This window comes from Cryptomeria japonica, chromosome 10 (genome assembly GCF_030272615.1).
Source record: "Cryptomeria japonica chromosome 10, Sugi_1.0, whole genome shotgun sequence".
NCBI classification, from domain to species: Eukaryota; Viridiplantae; Streptophyta; class Pinopsida; order Cupressales; family Cupressaceae; genus Cryptomeria; species Cryptomeria japonica.
This window is the reverse complement of record NC_081414.1, coordinates 497,895,040-497,911,696: the sequence shown is the minus strand read 5'-3', so window position 1 is coordinate 497,911,696 and position 16,657 is coordinate 497,895,040. Positions and strand designations below refer to the sequence as shown.

General features: G+C 38.0%; 1 protein-coding gene across 1 annotated transcript in view; it reads right to left on the bottom strand.

The window, feature by feature from the left end:
* Positions 1-10,438: 10,438 nt before the first annotated feature.
* Positions 10,439-16,657, bottom strand: part of LOC131039419 (methylcrotonoyl-CoA carboxylase beta chain, mitochondrial) — a 147,942-nt gene continuing 141,723 nt past the window's right edge. The window contains exons 9-10 of the mRNA XM_057972178.2: positions 11,055-11,111; positions 10,439-10,899 (exon numbers count right to left, since the gene is read on the bottom strand). Of these exons, the coding sequence (XP_057828161.1) occupies positions 10,696-10,899; positions 11,055-11,111 (261 nt within the window). The 3' untranslated portion in view covers positions 10,439-10,695. The remainder of the gene's footprint in view (positions 10,900-11,054; positions 11,112-16,657) is intronic.

Genomic DNA, 16,657 nt, shown 5'->3' with positions numbered 1-16,657 from the left:
ACTTTGACAAAGTGCTACAAAGATTATCAAAAGGCGGTTCTAGATCACAACCAGCTTCATGGTGTGTGAACAAAGTGAAACACATAGTGAATGTATGTCCCCACCTTAAAGCAATTGCTAACACCAACCAAAAGCAATTGCCTTTAACATGGAGATAATAATATGTGTAAAGATAAAAATGTCACCACATTGAGTCGCTCCCAATCATAGGCAAATTGAGGATCATACAAGAGCACATAAGGGATACAAATATTTTGGGTCAATATAAATGTATAATAAATAATATATATCAATTATATGATTGACCTCATCCCCCAAATATAGTGGAGCTAGAAGAGTGCAGGATGAAGAGAATGTAAAACTTTTGGGTCATCATAGAAGAGATCTAAATGTCTCAATTCTTTGCATCATACCCAAAAGGTGAAACAAAAGCACAAAAAGCACATTCACCAACAAATAAAAGAATGAATATTCACATGGAGGAATGACACAATATATGCATTCCCTTTGTATCTAAGTGCCAATAGAGCATCAAGGGTTATCCAAAGAGAACTAACAAGATAGAATACATGTCAAGCAATACATCATGGGTAATAACGTTGTGTACAAGAAATAAACAAAACACACAAAAGATACCATGCTTGCAAGTTGGTCTATAGCAAATTGTATGCGTCTAAATTCATCAATTTTGCATAGATTATAGATATTTCTACATTGTTATCTTTTACAATCATGGCATCCGAATCATTTTCTAAATACATCACAAGAGGTGGTGTAAAAATATTGTCAATGGTGTCACAAGAATCATCAAGAATAGAAGGGACCTTTGGACTCAACAAAGGAGAAGGTGACCATATCATAAACACCAGACTTTTAAGGTTTGGGAAGGATACCATCTTTGAGGAGGAACTATTGACATAGCTACAAAGATGAAGGATCCTTAGGGGTACCAGTTCAAATAGGGTTTGGGGAACTAGAGGCGAACAATTGGGAAATCTTACTAGCTTTGAATTTTTGGTAGGATAAGAACAAAAAGTCTTCTTAAGGCTTAGCAAGTTTGATTGGACAAGCCCAAAGGTAATGTATAACTATAAGTTTGATTGGCTTATGGAGTCAGCCAATGGTGAGTAAATAGCCTATGAGGACCATCTAACTTTATTCATAGTTTATGAGGTTTGTAATAATGCTTTTAAAGTTTGAAAATCTAAGAGCTTACTATAAAATCTCAAAAATCCGTCCAATTACACTAAACATTGACAAAAACTTTATAACACAACCCACCGCAAGATGCATACAAAGGGAATACCAAGGCTTATCCGATCTATGCGATGGTGTCCAAATCCCCCTCAACATGCAAACAAGAGTAGGTAGAATTGGAACTTCAAGTGGAACTCTCTAATGGTGCCCCACTCAAAGCTCGGAGTGCAACACGGCTCTTCCGGCTCAGGAAGGTGTGCACTCTTGTTACAACATTCGCTCAAGAAGGTGGTTATGGGGCCCCGACTTGACATGGTGTGACCTGGTGCTTAGATGAAGAGACTGTGTCCCGATGAGCTTGGATTATGAGGGTGTTGATGGTTAGCTTAGCCTTATGGCCGAGCCAAACCACGCAATCCGATTCTTGGCAAGAAAATTGGACGCGGTCCCCAACGTGGAATGGATTGTTCGTCCTTCTAATAGTGGCTATTAAGCTAGTGTTGCAATCTTTGTAGTTCACATAATTCTGGTTGCTTCCCTGTTGGTGAGGCAAATTTTTGAGTTAGTTGGAATACGGTATTCACTGTGCGCCACTTGAATGTTGCTGGTTGGACCGCTTGATGCGTGTCCCAACACCTGTGACTTTCATTAGACCTAAAGACTCGTTATAAAGTATTTTGTTGATCGTATCCTGTTCAAGGGAAAATAGGCTTGTTATGAGCTTGAGTCACAGAAACTAGAGTCTGCAATATTCATACGATTTTGTGATCAATTTAGTTAGGCGCCTGCCCAACTGTATCACATTGCCGGCCGACAGAGTGGATCAGTAAAGTAGTAAGTTGAAGGTAAGTGCGGAGCACAAGATACTTTGTCATCTGCTGGGGATGACGACTCACAAAGGAGTCCGCTTCAAAGAAAACGAAGCTAAACTTTGGTGTGTGCACTTTTGGTGTACAGGCTGGATTCCTACGATGAGCGCTTTGTGGGCTGACGGATCAGCTAAAAAAGACAAGTCTTAATAGAAAGTGGCAATCCAAGTTAGTAAATCGGAAGGATGCGAAAATTAAGAGCTCGTATATGTGCATATGGATTTGATGACAACAATTAAACTTGTGTTCGGAAACGGATCCCTGTGCACAAACAAAATTGGATGTGGAATTCTACCAACATGTGCTCGAAAACGTATCCCTGTGCACAAACAAAATTGGATGTGGAATTCTACCTTGCTATCTTTTCGTATGAAGTTCTGGTGTGAGTGTGGAACCCGATGCGTCGTTAGGCTGGCTACCTAAAATGATGTGAGCGGTGGAACGCACCCAAACTGAGTTGAAGGGCGGAAGCATGGATCCATAACCCGAAGGTCCCAAGATGCGCTAATAATCAGTGTGGACCGCAAGTAGCCCCTTTTTGAGCCGCACTTCGGATTGGTTCAACTAGGAGTCATGTTCCTATTGAGCTAAGAAGTGCTGGCCTATGGAGTGAAAATTTATATGGAGCTAACGGAGTTACCATTTTTGAGTGGCTGGGAACTCTGGCAAGTTGCCTAGTGTTCTACGTGATGAAAATCTACCACACTGATGAAAGTTGAATTCGTGAATCGCACTGTCTTTAAAATGGAGTTCTAAATTCAAAAAAGGAACTCGAGAGTTTGTAGGGAGGATCGCTTCATGACCAGAGCTTGGTGGAGGATCAAGACCGGAGTTCTAGACCAGATGGCTTAAGATGAATTTTAAGTCGCGTGTTCTTATATGGACCTATCCGGTTGAGTCGTGGATTGACTCTAAAATAGATCGACCGTGTGCGGATTGGGAAAGGTGCATAGTCGACGTGGCTAAAATGAAATATGGCAAAATGGGATTTATTTTGTTGGCTTTGGGATTGTTATAAGTAGACATCTGGCCGTTGGAGTTCTAACTTGGCGCTAGCTTGGGAGTTCAAAAGATCCGAGCTCCACGAGTTAGCCGCGATCCTGCTATTATACATAGCTTTTACTCCCTTACAATGATCACAGCAGTTGTCGTTACATAAAAACAATATGAAATTCTGACGAGGACAACTTTAAATTTGTTTGTCTCAGGTGAAGCGAGACAAGGCATAGACAGCGACAGGGTTTTCGCAGTCTGCCCTTCTTTGTTGCGGCTCAGAATACACACTGTTTCTTCCAGCGCGGACTTTGTGGGCCCTGCACTTCTATCGACAGAAAACAGGGTTATATTTTAGTCAGTCTGTTGCAGTGGGCTCCAGTGTTTACATTTTGCAGAAATTATTATTACAGATAGGTATTTAGGCTTGGTCTTATCTTGTTTCTTTTACTCTTTCCTCATGGCAATGGAAACACATTCACCTTCACACATGATAAACAAACAAAATCTTTCCAGCTGTATTGAAACAAACCTCTTAGATCAAGTGAAAATTGCTTCTGCAGTCAAGGCAGGGAAGTGGGTTTGGGTCAATGCCAAACATTTTCGAGGCATTTTAAAACGTAGACATACCTGTCTAAAATGGGAGCAGTCAAAGCAAAGACAAAATATTCTGGCCCTTCGTAATAAGCAATATTCTGTTCATTCTCCTGTGCAAAGAGGCCATATCAGCAGGGCCAAAGGTAGTAAGAACATTGATGATTCTATCTTTTACAACCCCTCTTCCACACCTCTCACTTGGTCATCTGATCTGTATGTGCAAGAACTATTAAGGGCCAAGAGGAGGTTGGAGGTTCGGACAGGGATCTCAAAATCAATGCTTTAACAATTGCAAACCAAACTTTGACAAAAAGTAATAAGTTTTTAAAAGAGCAATTAGCACTGTTGCAATGGGCTCTTTTGGTTGGTAAGAGTGAATGGCAAGACATGAAAGCTGCTTGGCAAACCATGAAAGAATTTGTATTGGAAAGTAAAGATGTGTTGAATTTTGAATCACCTCGAGATGTATGAAAAATAGTTGACCTAACAAACACCCTTCGAGTGGAAGAAAGCGCAAGTAAAGCAGAAAGAGAAGGTAAGGAAGGAGGTTCTACTAAAAATAAGGAGGTTCTACTAAAAATCCCAAGTCTTGGACACAAGTTATTAGCAATTCTGATAATAAAGCAGAAGAAGCAAACACTCGGGTTGATAGTATGCAAGACAAAGAAACCAAAGAAAGGCAAGTTAGAGCAGCAAGCTTAATCATTAAAGGTGTGAAGGATTATGGGAGAAAGAAACGTACTCTTGAGTTGGTTAGTGATTTTTTAAAAGACAAGTTGAGTTGGCAAGGGTGAATATGTCAAGTATGGAGGGTGGGTAAGCTTAGTGATGAAAAAGAAAGAGCCATTAGAATCATCATGTCAAACATACGGGACAAGCAATTCCTTCTAAGTAAGAAACAACTCCTAAGGGGCTCTCGCTTTTCTTTAGATGAAGATTTAACTATCAGACAACAACAAGAAAGGAGGGTGGAAATGTCAATAGTTAGAGTAGCTAGAGATGAGGATAAAAGAGCATGGTTATACAAAGGCAAAGTGGTTATTGTCTCTTTTGGGCCACATTTCAAAATAGAACAACAAGTTTGTAGTAAAGAAGTGGCAGCAAATTCTTTAGTAGAAAGTGTGCCAGCAAAGTCAGTATGGACTAATGGGGAGGTAGACTCAACTTTGAACCTTGCATACCAATAGCAATCAAGACCTACCTGGATTTCCCTAAGTTTAGTTTGTTGAAATTGTAGATATTACCCTTGGAGACATGGCCCTGGGTTAGGGCCTATTGCGGAAGAGAGAGACATTATTTGTCTCATAGAAACTCATGAGCATGAAGGGTGCAAAACACCTTTGTTTGAAGGGTATTTGAAGATGGCAGTGTGGAACAAGGCAGCAGGGAATAGCAAAAGTCATGGGGGTATCATGATCTTAGTGAAGGAAAAAGAAGGTTGTTTGATTCAGCTACAAAGAGAAAACTCAAATAAACAATTCATTGGTTTAAAATTGCAGAAAATGGTAATCTCATTTGTATTGCAGCATGTTATTTTGCTCCGCAAGTTTCAAAAACTTACAAGAATAGTGGTCTTGACCACAAAGATCTTTTTGCAACTTTAAAAAAAGATATTGCAAAATAATCTCAGCTTGGTGAAGTCCTTTTGGTGGGGGATTTTAATGCTAGGGCAGCAAGCGAACAAGCTAGCATTCTTTGTTATGAGGAAGATTGCAATCCCATGTGACCTATAGAAGAAAGTATTCATCAATGGACAAGGGTCTCTGAAGACAGTAAAGGTTGGAATGTTTTCGGAGAGCAGCTAGCTACTTGGTCATTCAATTTAGTCATTTGCAATGGTTTGGCTAGATGGGTGAGGTCTGGCAATTTTACTTTTAATACCTATAATGATGCAAGTGTAGTGGATTATGCCATTTGCTCACATGGCTTGTGTGATAAAATGGAGGAAGTTTTGATTGGTGAACGACTCTGGGATTTAAATTTTGATCATAAACTAATTTATTTAAGCTTCTCTTGGACTGAAAAGGTACAACTTGGGAGGAAATTCACGTGTATTCCACAATCTCCTTCAAAGGGCAAAATTTTGTTAATTCAAATAAATTGTAATGACTTCCAAATAGCGCTTGAAAGGCTTTTTAAGGAGGAGAAAATTCCTACCCATGGGCTTTGTAGTCCTAAGCTTATAAATATAATTCATAAGGCACTTGTAGAATGTAAAAGAGCTAAGAATAGAAAAGCGGAAACAAATTGCTTTCCGGTCAATACTTGGTTTGATGAAGAATGCAAAAAAGCAAGGATAATTTTTAAAGAGACAAATAATAAACATATTAATCTCAAAGTTTACAAGCAGATTTTAAGAAAGAAAAAAGTTGATTTAATGGTCATAAGGAGGGAAGAGTTAATCTTCCTTGGAAAAAAGAACCCCAAACTATTTTGGAAGGAACTTCAGTCGAGAAAGAGGCAAATTGAAAACACTATTACATCATCTCAATGGTTTGATTATGCAAAGCAGCTTTATGAGCAGGATTCATAGGTTGCCTCCCCCCCTGTGGTCAACACCACCATTAAGCTTTTCACTATTCAAAAGATCAAGATGGGTATCAAGAAGTTGGTTGCTCGAAAAATAAAAGACCTAGTTGAACTTCAAGTAGAGTATCTAAAGTGGGGTACGGAAATTCTTGCGCCTCACATCACAAAAAATTTCAATAACATCATTCAACAAGGGTTCCCTTATGATTGGACTACTAGCTTAGCTATCTCTCTTTTCAAGAGTGATGATGTCAATAATCCCTCCAATTATAGAACCATTATGGTAAATATTTTGTTTGTGAAATTATTTGATAGTATGATAGAAAACAAAATCAACATGTGGGCAGAAAAAAGTGATAAACGTGCTAAAGAGCAAGCAGGTTTCAAACCTAAGCGTTCCACAGTCGATCATGGTATTACTCTAAGGCACATCATTGAAAAAGTTTGGGAGCAAAAAGAGGAAGCTTTTTGTTGCTTTATGGATTTCAAAAAGGCTTTTGACACGATCCCTAGAGATAAGCTTTGACAAAGAATGGAGGAAATAGGGGTTCCTATACATCTTAGAGTAGCTATTCATAGGTTGTAAGAGGAGGTTAAAGTCAAAATTTAAACTTCAGTTGGCATCTCTGAAAGCTTTAGGAGTGATATCGGGGTCAAGCAAGGGTGCCCTTTGTCCCTTACACTTTTTGGTTTATACATTGACAAATTTGAAGAATGGTTAAACCTTCAAGAAGGTGATGGTGTTCAATTGGGTGAGTTTGTGATAAGGCTCCTTTTGTATACAGATGACATTATTTTGATTGCTAAGTCTGCTCTTGGCTTACAAGAGCACTTACACTCTCTTGAGCAGTTTTGTAGGACAGTAGGTATGCAAGTCGACATTAGCAAGACGAAAGTGATGGTTTTCTCCAACAAAAGAAAGTATAACCAGCATAAGTTCTTTGAAGGCAATGTTCTTGAAGAAGTAGCAGACTACAAGTACCTCGGAATTGACTTCAACAAAAAATCTATGTTGGGAAGGTTGCAGAAAGAAGAGAATGTTGGGAGGTTGGAAAGCATTTTATGTCTTTCAAAATAGGTGCAGAGAGGTAGAGTTATGGGATTGGAAGACTACCCAAACTCTCTTTGGGCTTTTAGTGCTTCTGATTGTACTTTATGGTTGCGAAGTGTGGGCCAACAACACCTTTGATTTACAATGGAAACAAATTGAGCAGATCCAAAAACACTTGATTACAAACAAGTTCAAACTCACAAGTTTAGTACCCTATGATATCATGTTGAGTGAAGTGAGGGTTGCGCCTATGGAAGCAATCGCTTTGGCGAGACTTATTAGTTATTTGAAAAAAAATTGAGCAAAATGAAGAGGGTTGATGGCCTAAGGTCATCTTCAATGACACACTATGCAAAAGAAAGAAGACTTGAATGCGACAAAATAGCAAATGGTTTAGAAAATGGGAAATATACTTGGACATGTGCCCCACGAATAGTAAGACGATAAAGGCTTATGTTATAGATAAGTTCCACAAGCGTACTTGGGGTAAGGAGTTAGGGAGAAAGAAAAAATACTATATTGAGGAGTTTAACCCCTCTTGTAACCACCATCAAAAGGCGTACATAGGGGCCAATATATTGTGGAAAGCCAAAATCCTCATTGCTCAATTAAGAACTAATTCTCATCGGCTTCAATGTGAAATTGGACGTTGGAAAAGACCAAAAAAAGCTTGGGAGGAAAGAGTGCATTTTTTGCACTTCAAGTAAAGTTGAAACAAAAAAACAATTCATTCTAGAATGTGACGCTTTCAAGGCCAATAGAGATAGTTATGAAAACACACTTGCAGACAGCTCTTGGGATAATTTATTCAGTGAGGGGTTTGTGGAGAAGCTAGGGGTTCTCATCACCACGTTGCACAAAAAAAGAGTTGTAATGTAGAAGTTGATTTTTTGAAGGGGTTTGTCCCATAGGCTATATTTAGCCTCATGGACGTTAAAATAATTTCTTCTTCTTCTACATGGGGCTCCAAATCTAATAGAACAAAATAGTTATGCATAGCACTATGTCGAGCCACAAGGCTTGTATTGCAATTCGATCGAGTGCACACTTGCTACTTGGGCTAAGTAAATTGGCCCTTGACCTTAGTTGGAGCGGAGCATGCTCAGAGTGAGCCGTGACCTAGTCTGGATGTCGATCTAACTTGGGTCATGGTGTGCTCCAATGTGCTATTCCCTTGGGCTAAGTTGAGGCGTTGTTGAGTATGATCTTCAGAGTGCAAACTATTCTAATGTGCGTTGGGATGGTGCAAGAGCCGAGGAGAGCTTGAGGCCACGCATTGTTGGATCTCACAAGGACTCAATCTTGGTAGACCAAGCCTGCAACAAACCTAGGCACCACTTGAGCATAATGCTCTTGTAAATGCAAGTTGGGTTAGGTGTGGATCTTGTCCATGATCGGTGGTGCATTGGACAAGCTGATTAATGTGAGTCCCTTAGCACAGGCCGAGGGCTCTTGTCATGGCGGATTGAATCTTTGGTGCATCAGGTTTTAAGGAGTTGGACTTGCTAAGCGAGTCGCTCTACCCAGGGTTGCACTACAAGACAAGTTGTGGCGGATCACAACCCAGGTGGGGTTTGAAAGTGCTCAAGCGCTTGGACCAAGATCAATGACCCAAGGTGCCATGACAATGAGGGTGTGCGCAGTGTGGATTCTCCCTATGTTGTGCGTACCAGAAATGGAGCACACTACTTTGTCCCTAGGGTACATTGAGTTGTGCAAAGCGCAAGTGCTGAGTTGCAATGGTACTAGGTTCTTCTACTCAAAGCACTATAGAGCTGTTCTAAGGCCTAGGAACAAGAGTCTGTTTTGGATTTTGTTGGGAGAGGTTGAGCTCTTGGAAAGGGCTTCACAAGAACTAGTGCGTGCTGGGATGAGATCCTTGCCAAAGGGTTATTAAGAACACTGACAACCCAGAGCTAGGGCAAGCCGATCTAGAACTATGTGAGACTGAGTCGCGACTTAGTGACAACGTAGGCAGTTCCGCGGTGACAAATTTCATTGTGACTTCAAGTCCGCGAGGCTTAGTACTTGATGACATGATATGAGTCAAAAATGATTCGAGAACTTTATTCCACTAAATGATGTTATGCATTGTTACACTTGTTGGGATTGCTCCGTTGCGAATGTTGGGCCAACTTGGTTCTTGATGGGGTGAGTTGAGCTCACTAGGAAGGCGTAGTCTGTGATGTTGCTTATCGGGGCCTCTTAGGCTGAGTTAAGTCGCATTGGCAGTGCCGCACGAGGTTGCTGAGTGCAGCTCCATGACAATTGGTACCGTTTACATACTAATGCATTCTCGATGTATTGCAAGTGAATCCTTGCCTTTCAATTCTTAAATCATTTCCAAGATCAATCAATTGAGCCATGACCAACAAGTCAAATATAGAATCCATTAACATGCTTACTGTGCTGCTCTAATCATACTGTATCGAATATACAATTTTCCATCACAATCACTGACAAAGACTAGCTCTCTTTCTAAACCCTAAGCATAAAATGACCTTGCTTAGATTACTCCATGAAGCTTATCACCAGTAATTATTGAATACTGTTATATTATTATTCATGATTGCATGGATCCAATTTCCAAGATCACTGCTAGTTCAACTAGTCTTCTTGCCACATCAAAAAGATATTGCGAATTGTGGATAACTTTCAAATTACTTTATTGAAACGAGGGTGCAACATTTTGCCTCCATCAAGACACACCATATAGTGTAACTATGATTTTACTCTATTTAAAGGCCCCTAGGAAGTAGCTCAGATTTATTTCTGATCGTGCTCCTCTAACTAGCCTTTGCCTTCACCTCAAAAGAATTTAATTTACTAGGTTGGCTTGTGTCTCCTTTAGTGAATTAAATGGTGTCTGCCACAAAAGATGTGGAATAGGCTAAATATATCCTGTTACAGACAAGTCAAGAAAGTTGCTACATGCTTCTTACCTTGCATGACAATGGTCAAACAAAAGCTTTCATACCATATAATGAAAGGAGACAACAATGTATTCACTGCCCTGATGCATGAAGCATGGATTTCCTTCTTAAAGATCTTCCATATTTACTGCCTTGATACCATGTCTAAAGCAGCAGGGTTAAATATTTTCCATTAAGTTAGCACATGACAATGTGACATACATGTATTAGTTTGTCAAAGTGTACATATACACTTGTAATTTCTTCAAATTGGTGGTTGAAAAAGGACAGACAGGCAATGATGATTAGCGATTTATTAACAAATAAATAACAATGTACGAGTCTGATGTTTGTCCAATTTTAAAAAGGGAAAAAAGATTTGTATTTGACTGGAGCCTTTGTATCTCATTTCTCATAACAACCTATTTATGAAATTGTCATTGAGAAAATTTCCATGCTCTTGATTACTCTTTCAAATTCTTTAAATATAACATGCTTTATTGATGTCTTGCCATCATCTGAGTATTTGTAACAAACATCTTCTAATTTACATCCTGAAGACTCCATAAGTTGTTCTTGTTGGAGTATCTTGCCTTGTAGCAGTCAAAGCCAAACCTAAAACCTTTCTTGTATCAGCAGGATCAATTATGCCATCATCCCAAAGTCTTGCAGTTGCATAGTATGCATTTCCTTCTCTTTCATAACTTTCTACCACCTTTGCTTTAAATTCTTCCTCCTCCTCAGTCGTCCACTAAAGAAAAACAAATAAAATGGCATCCCGAACTTTCAGTAGTTAATAAAAATTATGTACAAATCAATGTAAGAAATCCAGCCAAATATGAGTACAGCAATTCTTTCCTCACTCAAAATAAATAAAAAATAAAAAAACTTAATGAACCTACCCACCTCAATACCCTGTCGCTTGCGGTTGACCTTTTCAATTTGAGCAAGAACTCCAGCAGCCTTCAAAAAGAAAAATACCTCACTAAGGAATAGAAAGAATTAAGAAAAAAGAAATGCAAAATTAAAGTTTGTTCGTTTACAGGATTAACATCAAATAAAATCAATGCCTTTTTGGCAATTCTATTAACAAGAATTGAAAACCAAAAAACACCAGCCATATACCTAACGTCACTAATGAGTTTTCCATTTTGTTTTAAGCAGGAAAAAAAACTGTATTTTTACTATGCCAGATACCAGTGTATGAGATTATATAAGATTTTTGCATTAACAAAATACAAAAGATAACAGCTGCATTTGACTTTTATGCTTACATTCAGACCTTGATTTATACATTTTAGTATTTTACTGACATAACCATTACCAAAATGACTTAGCATTAATGAATGGGTGGATTGTAATTGGGTTAATCTCTCAATGATAAGAATTATGAGACAAGAGTAGCTTACAGAACATTACATGCTCTAAGAACTTTGCCAAAGAAAAGATGCTAAAGAATGAAAAGCCTAAAGCAGTAGATGAATTCACCATTCCTATCCGCTACTAGCAAATGGTTGTTTGTGTTAGAAGGGTCACTTTCCCTTAGAATGATTACCAACATAAATGATTAAAAATGTCATTCATGTCATGACTAACCATTTAAGTCAACTTGAAGATGACTTAAAAACCATATAGGTCAAATCAAAAATATATATATATATATGATTAAAAGTACATGTGAATGCCTTCACCTACTAAACATATATGCATGAGTAAATTGTTATTAGGTTATTCCTGCATCAATAAAAAATGTATAACAAGAGTGACTGTAAGTCATTAATAAAGTTTAATGGTGTTTGTGTGGTAAGTAGGTATGACAAAAAAAAGTCATTAGATTAGTGAATACTCAATGTTTTCATCTTCGAGAAGACCAAAATACCACAGGTCAAATACAGTAAACTATAAAAATAAAAAATATAATTAAAGAATAATTGTGATAGCCTTAACCTACTTGACATAAATGCATGAGTGAGTTGTAACTAGGCTAATCCTCAGATTGGTAAGAATTTTGAAAAATGGAGTGACTTATAGGACATTACATATTCTAAATACTTTGGCAATGGGGAGAAAGGCTGGAGGGCAAAAAGCCCAAAGCAGTGAACATGTTCAACAATCCTCTCCCACACTAAACAACAATTGAATGTGTTTGTGTACTAAGTTGGTTCCCTTGTTTTGTAACTAAACCAACATAAATAACAAAAAAATGTTATTATTGTAATGACTATTATTTGAGGTTGTCTTGGAGATTAAGTCACCGGTCCTAGTACTAGTTAGGTTCGGTTTGTGGATTTGGTAAAAGAAAATTTGGGGGATGGGTTCGTCGATACAAAAACATACATACATATATATACACATATTTATACATACACACACACACACACACACACACACACATATATATATGTATGTGTGTATATGTATATATATGTATACACACACACACATACATACCCGATTAATAGTCTACGAAAAATCACAATTATACCCGATCAATCCCGAATCCTAGAGCCAACTGATTTATTCCCCGAAAAAATTCCGATTCACGAAAAAATCATTGACCCAATTTTCAACATTTTTTAATGTTTAAATTGTTAATGTTTGCATACGCTGCAGGAGATTTTATTTTTCTTGCAATGGTTGTACAACCTTTTTGTTGATATCATGCCTTAATTTTATCAGTTCGTCTTTGTTCGAAGATATTGATCTCTGCATTTATGGGTTTCTTCTTAGCTGGAAGAGTTTCCGGTTTCTTGTTAACTGTCACCGACCTGCATGTATGACTTGCAGCTTCGTGGGAGCCTCATGCGTGCTGGCAGCGGTTTCTTTCCTCTTCGCATTTCATCCGATATAAAGATTGTCTATGTGGTTTATGTAACTGCTGATAAGCTTATGGTGTCTTTTGGCCTTCCCTCTACCTCCGACAAGATATATTTCGAGCCTTGTCTTCTCTTTAAAAAAGCAATGTTGTTGTTTGTGCTTTAGTGGGGGGTGAAGTTCTCAAGAGAGAGTCTATATTAATATGTGATCATCTGTGCTGACTGTAGTGTAGAAGCTTTCAGTTGTTCTGAGATGTTATCGACTTATAGTGCTGATTGTTAAGTGTTAACAATCTTGCTTGATTAAGCTTGAGAGCATTGTATCAGATTTGTGTCTTTAATAAAGGTTGATTTTTGGTGTGGCTGGGTTTTTCACCCTTAGGTAGAGGGTTTTCCCAAGATAAATTTTTTTGTGTCTTTAATAAAGGTTGATTTTTGGTGTGGCTGGGTTTTTCACCCTTAGGTGGAGGGTTTTCCCAAGATAAAATTTTGTGTATCTTGTTCTTGTGAGATTTTTCTAAGTTTCAAATTTATGTGTCTTACTTTTCTGGTTCTAACATTAACATAAATTGCAATAAAATCATGTTAAGAACCCCAAAAAATGGCAAAAAAGTGAAATAAATCGTTGTAAAAACTCGCAAAACCCTAAAGTACTCATGAAATTACTGAATTGCTCAGAAATAGGGCCGATCCAAGATAAAATCAGAGTCAATGTGGAATCAACGTTTGAAACAATTTGTTATTTTGTCCCTTAGTTTTCTTTCCAACCTCTAAAAATCCCTAAATAAAGGAGTGGGAGAAGCAATGGTTGTCATCACCCAAATTTGAAAGGGCCTCAATCATCCTAAATCATGAAGGGCATATGAGATACCATCGAAGCAGCTAGCAAATTTGCTCTAAATCGCAGCTTCATTATGACTAAGCTCTATGCACACCCCGCCCCATGGATTCCGCTGCGAACAAGTATATAATTAATATTGTACACTAGCTTTAAAATTAATACTATCATGCACTATTATAGATGGCACTTCGACAAGGAAGGAGCGAACCCCTATAGTTTATAATTAACATTATAAAGTAGTTTTAAAATTTAAACTATTATAGACTATGAATATCTAGTAATAGTTATATAATAAACTATAAATTTAAAAAAATGTAAAATTTATAATGTACATATTTAATTTTTAATATATATATATATATATTATTTTGATGGAGGAAACTCGATTTTTTAGCTTGGTTCGATCCCAGAGAGACCACTTAGAGAGGATCTCTTCCCACAAGGCCATCTCTGGGGGTCATCATTCCCCACACTTCACTTGTTCAAACCCACAAGCTCAACGGCCCAATGAAGGCAGAAGGTCTGTGAGCTCAATGGCCCAACGGGGATTTAAACCTTGGCTGCCTCACCAACAGAGTGTTTTTACAATGACACTAAATGTCCTGTTGGTGTAAATTATGTCTCATAATTACAAAAAAAATATTTCCTAATCAAATTTCACCTTCGGTAGTGTTGTGACGTATTCACACATCACCCCATTGCAAATGGGGACCCCTGCTTTTTGCTTTCTAGGGTTTGTTTTCTAGGTCTTTTAGGGTTTTGTCTATTAGCCTTTAGCTTTCGAGTGTCGCCAAGGGGATCACCTGGATAGCAGGTTCTGCTTGAGTTAGGTCAAGTTGGTGAGTGATGAAGTCTGGAATGTCCTGATCCTGAAATTTGTCTAAGTCTGGAATGTCCTGATCCTGAAATTTGGCTAAGTCTAGAATGTCCTGATCCTGAAATTTGGCTAAGTCTGGAAAACTGAAGAACCCTCCAAAAACTAGATTTTGCAATATAACTCCTGGAGGTCTGAAACCACTCTCAAACATCCTGAAAGTATATATGGAATATAACTTAAAGTATAAGAAATGTCACTTATACTTAAATGTTATATTCCATAAAATGATCCTGACGGAGAGTTCAAAAAGTCAAATTTCGCTCCTGACCCTTCCAGAGGGTCCAAAGCGAAAATCAACCTAGGACTCATTTCTTGCCTTATTTGACCAAATTTTGATTTGCAAGGCATTTTGAAGGGAAAATTGGAAATGATTGAAAACCTTGAAGAAAATGATGGATTCTAGCCTGGAAGAGGAATTTTGCTCCTGACCCTTCCAAAGGGTCCAGAGCGAAATTCATCATAAACTTCATTTGCCACCTTGTTTGAGCTTGCAATCCAGTTCCTGGCCTTGAAAATGATCTAACCTTGTCTTGTGGAATGGTTTGAAACTTAAAGACTAAGCAATTTGGCCTAGAATGAAGATTTCGCTCCTGACCCTTCCAGAGGGTTCAGAGCGAAAATCTTATTTAATGCTCATTTTTCACTAATTTTGGCTAAATTGTGATATGCAGGGTCTCTTGGAGTAAAGATTGGACATCATTTAAAGATTTGGAAGCATGCAAAGTGATGAATTTTGGACAAGGAAGGCAATTTCGCTCCTGACCCTTCCAAAGGGTCCAGAGCGAAATTCCTCATAACCACATTTTTGGCCTTCCTTGGACATGAGACTTTATTCCTAGCATGATGAAAGATGAAAACCTACCTTGCGAAGAAGTTTCAAGTTGGAAAAATGATGATTTTTGGTCAAGAATGAAAAATCGCTCCTGACCCTTCCAAAGGGTCCAGAGCGAATTTTCTCAAAATCACTCTTTGCTATCAAGTTTTGCTAAGGCAAGTATGGGACAAGGTGAAAATAGAAGGAATTGAGCCCAAATGAGAAAATTCGCTCCTGACCCTTCCAGAGGGTCCAAGGCGAAAATATCAAAAAATCTATTATTCAACCTTGTTTGATTGAGTCTAAGGCAAATTGCAAGATTGAGAATACAAAGACATGGAAATTTGCAAATATTGGTTGAGAAAATTTCAATTTTATCAAGTGAGCAAGTCTAGACAAGGGGTTCAAACCATCACTTTGGATATCTCGATGCTTAAGGAGTCTTGATCAAGCTTTAACATTCCTAAGCTAGCCTATAGCCTTTCATTAAATTTGCCTATTTCAAGACATTTGGAAGACTAAAGCAAGTTCGCATAAATTAAGGCATTCATAATTTGATTAATTAAATTCTAAGCCTTAAAATAAATGAAAAATCCACCTTTGGGCCTTGAAATTAATTTTAAAATTTAAAAAAAAATAAAAGGTGAGCGCTCAAGAGCATTTATTTGCTTTTACAAGCAAGTCGGCCTCCTTTTAGGTGGGATTTTATCTTATTTTATTACTAAAAACCTAGGTCGGCCTCATGGTTAATTAGGGTGAGCGCCCTATATAAGAGAGGGGTGTTGTAGCAAATGCAAATCATTCTTTCATTCCTTCTTATGCGAATTTAGAGGAGCAGATTGGAGGAGCGAAATCCAGCAGGTTGGAGGCTAAATTTCCAGAATTTACTAAGTGTTGGAGGCTAGTGAAGGTGACGTTCTTTTGAAGGTTGATCAAGACATAATTCATCCAAGAAGGCCAAGCAATTCAATCCTCATCCAGCCAAGTCTGATCTTCTTTTTCCATTTTTTCAAGGTTCATAGTTAAGCATTCAAGGAGGAGGTATGAAGAATCATTTTTTTGAAGTTCTTATTCAAGACTTATTGTGATTTCATAGCAATTTTGTAAAGTCTAAGTCTTGAAAATCCAATTTCCATTCATAATTAATTTGAAAATGTATAA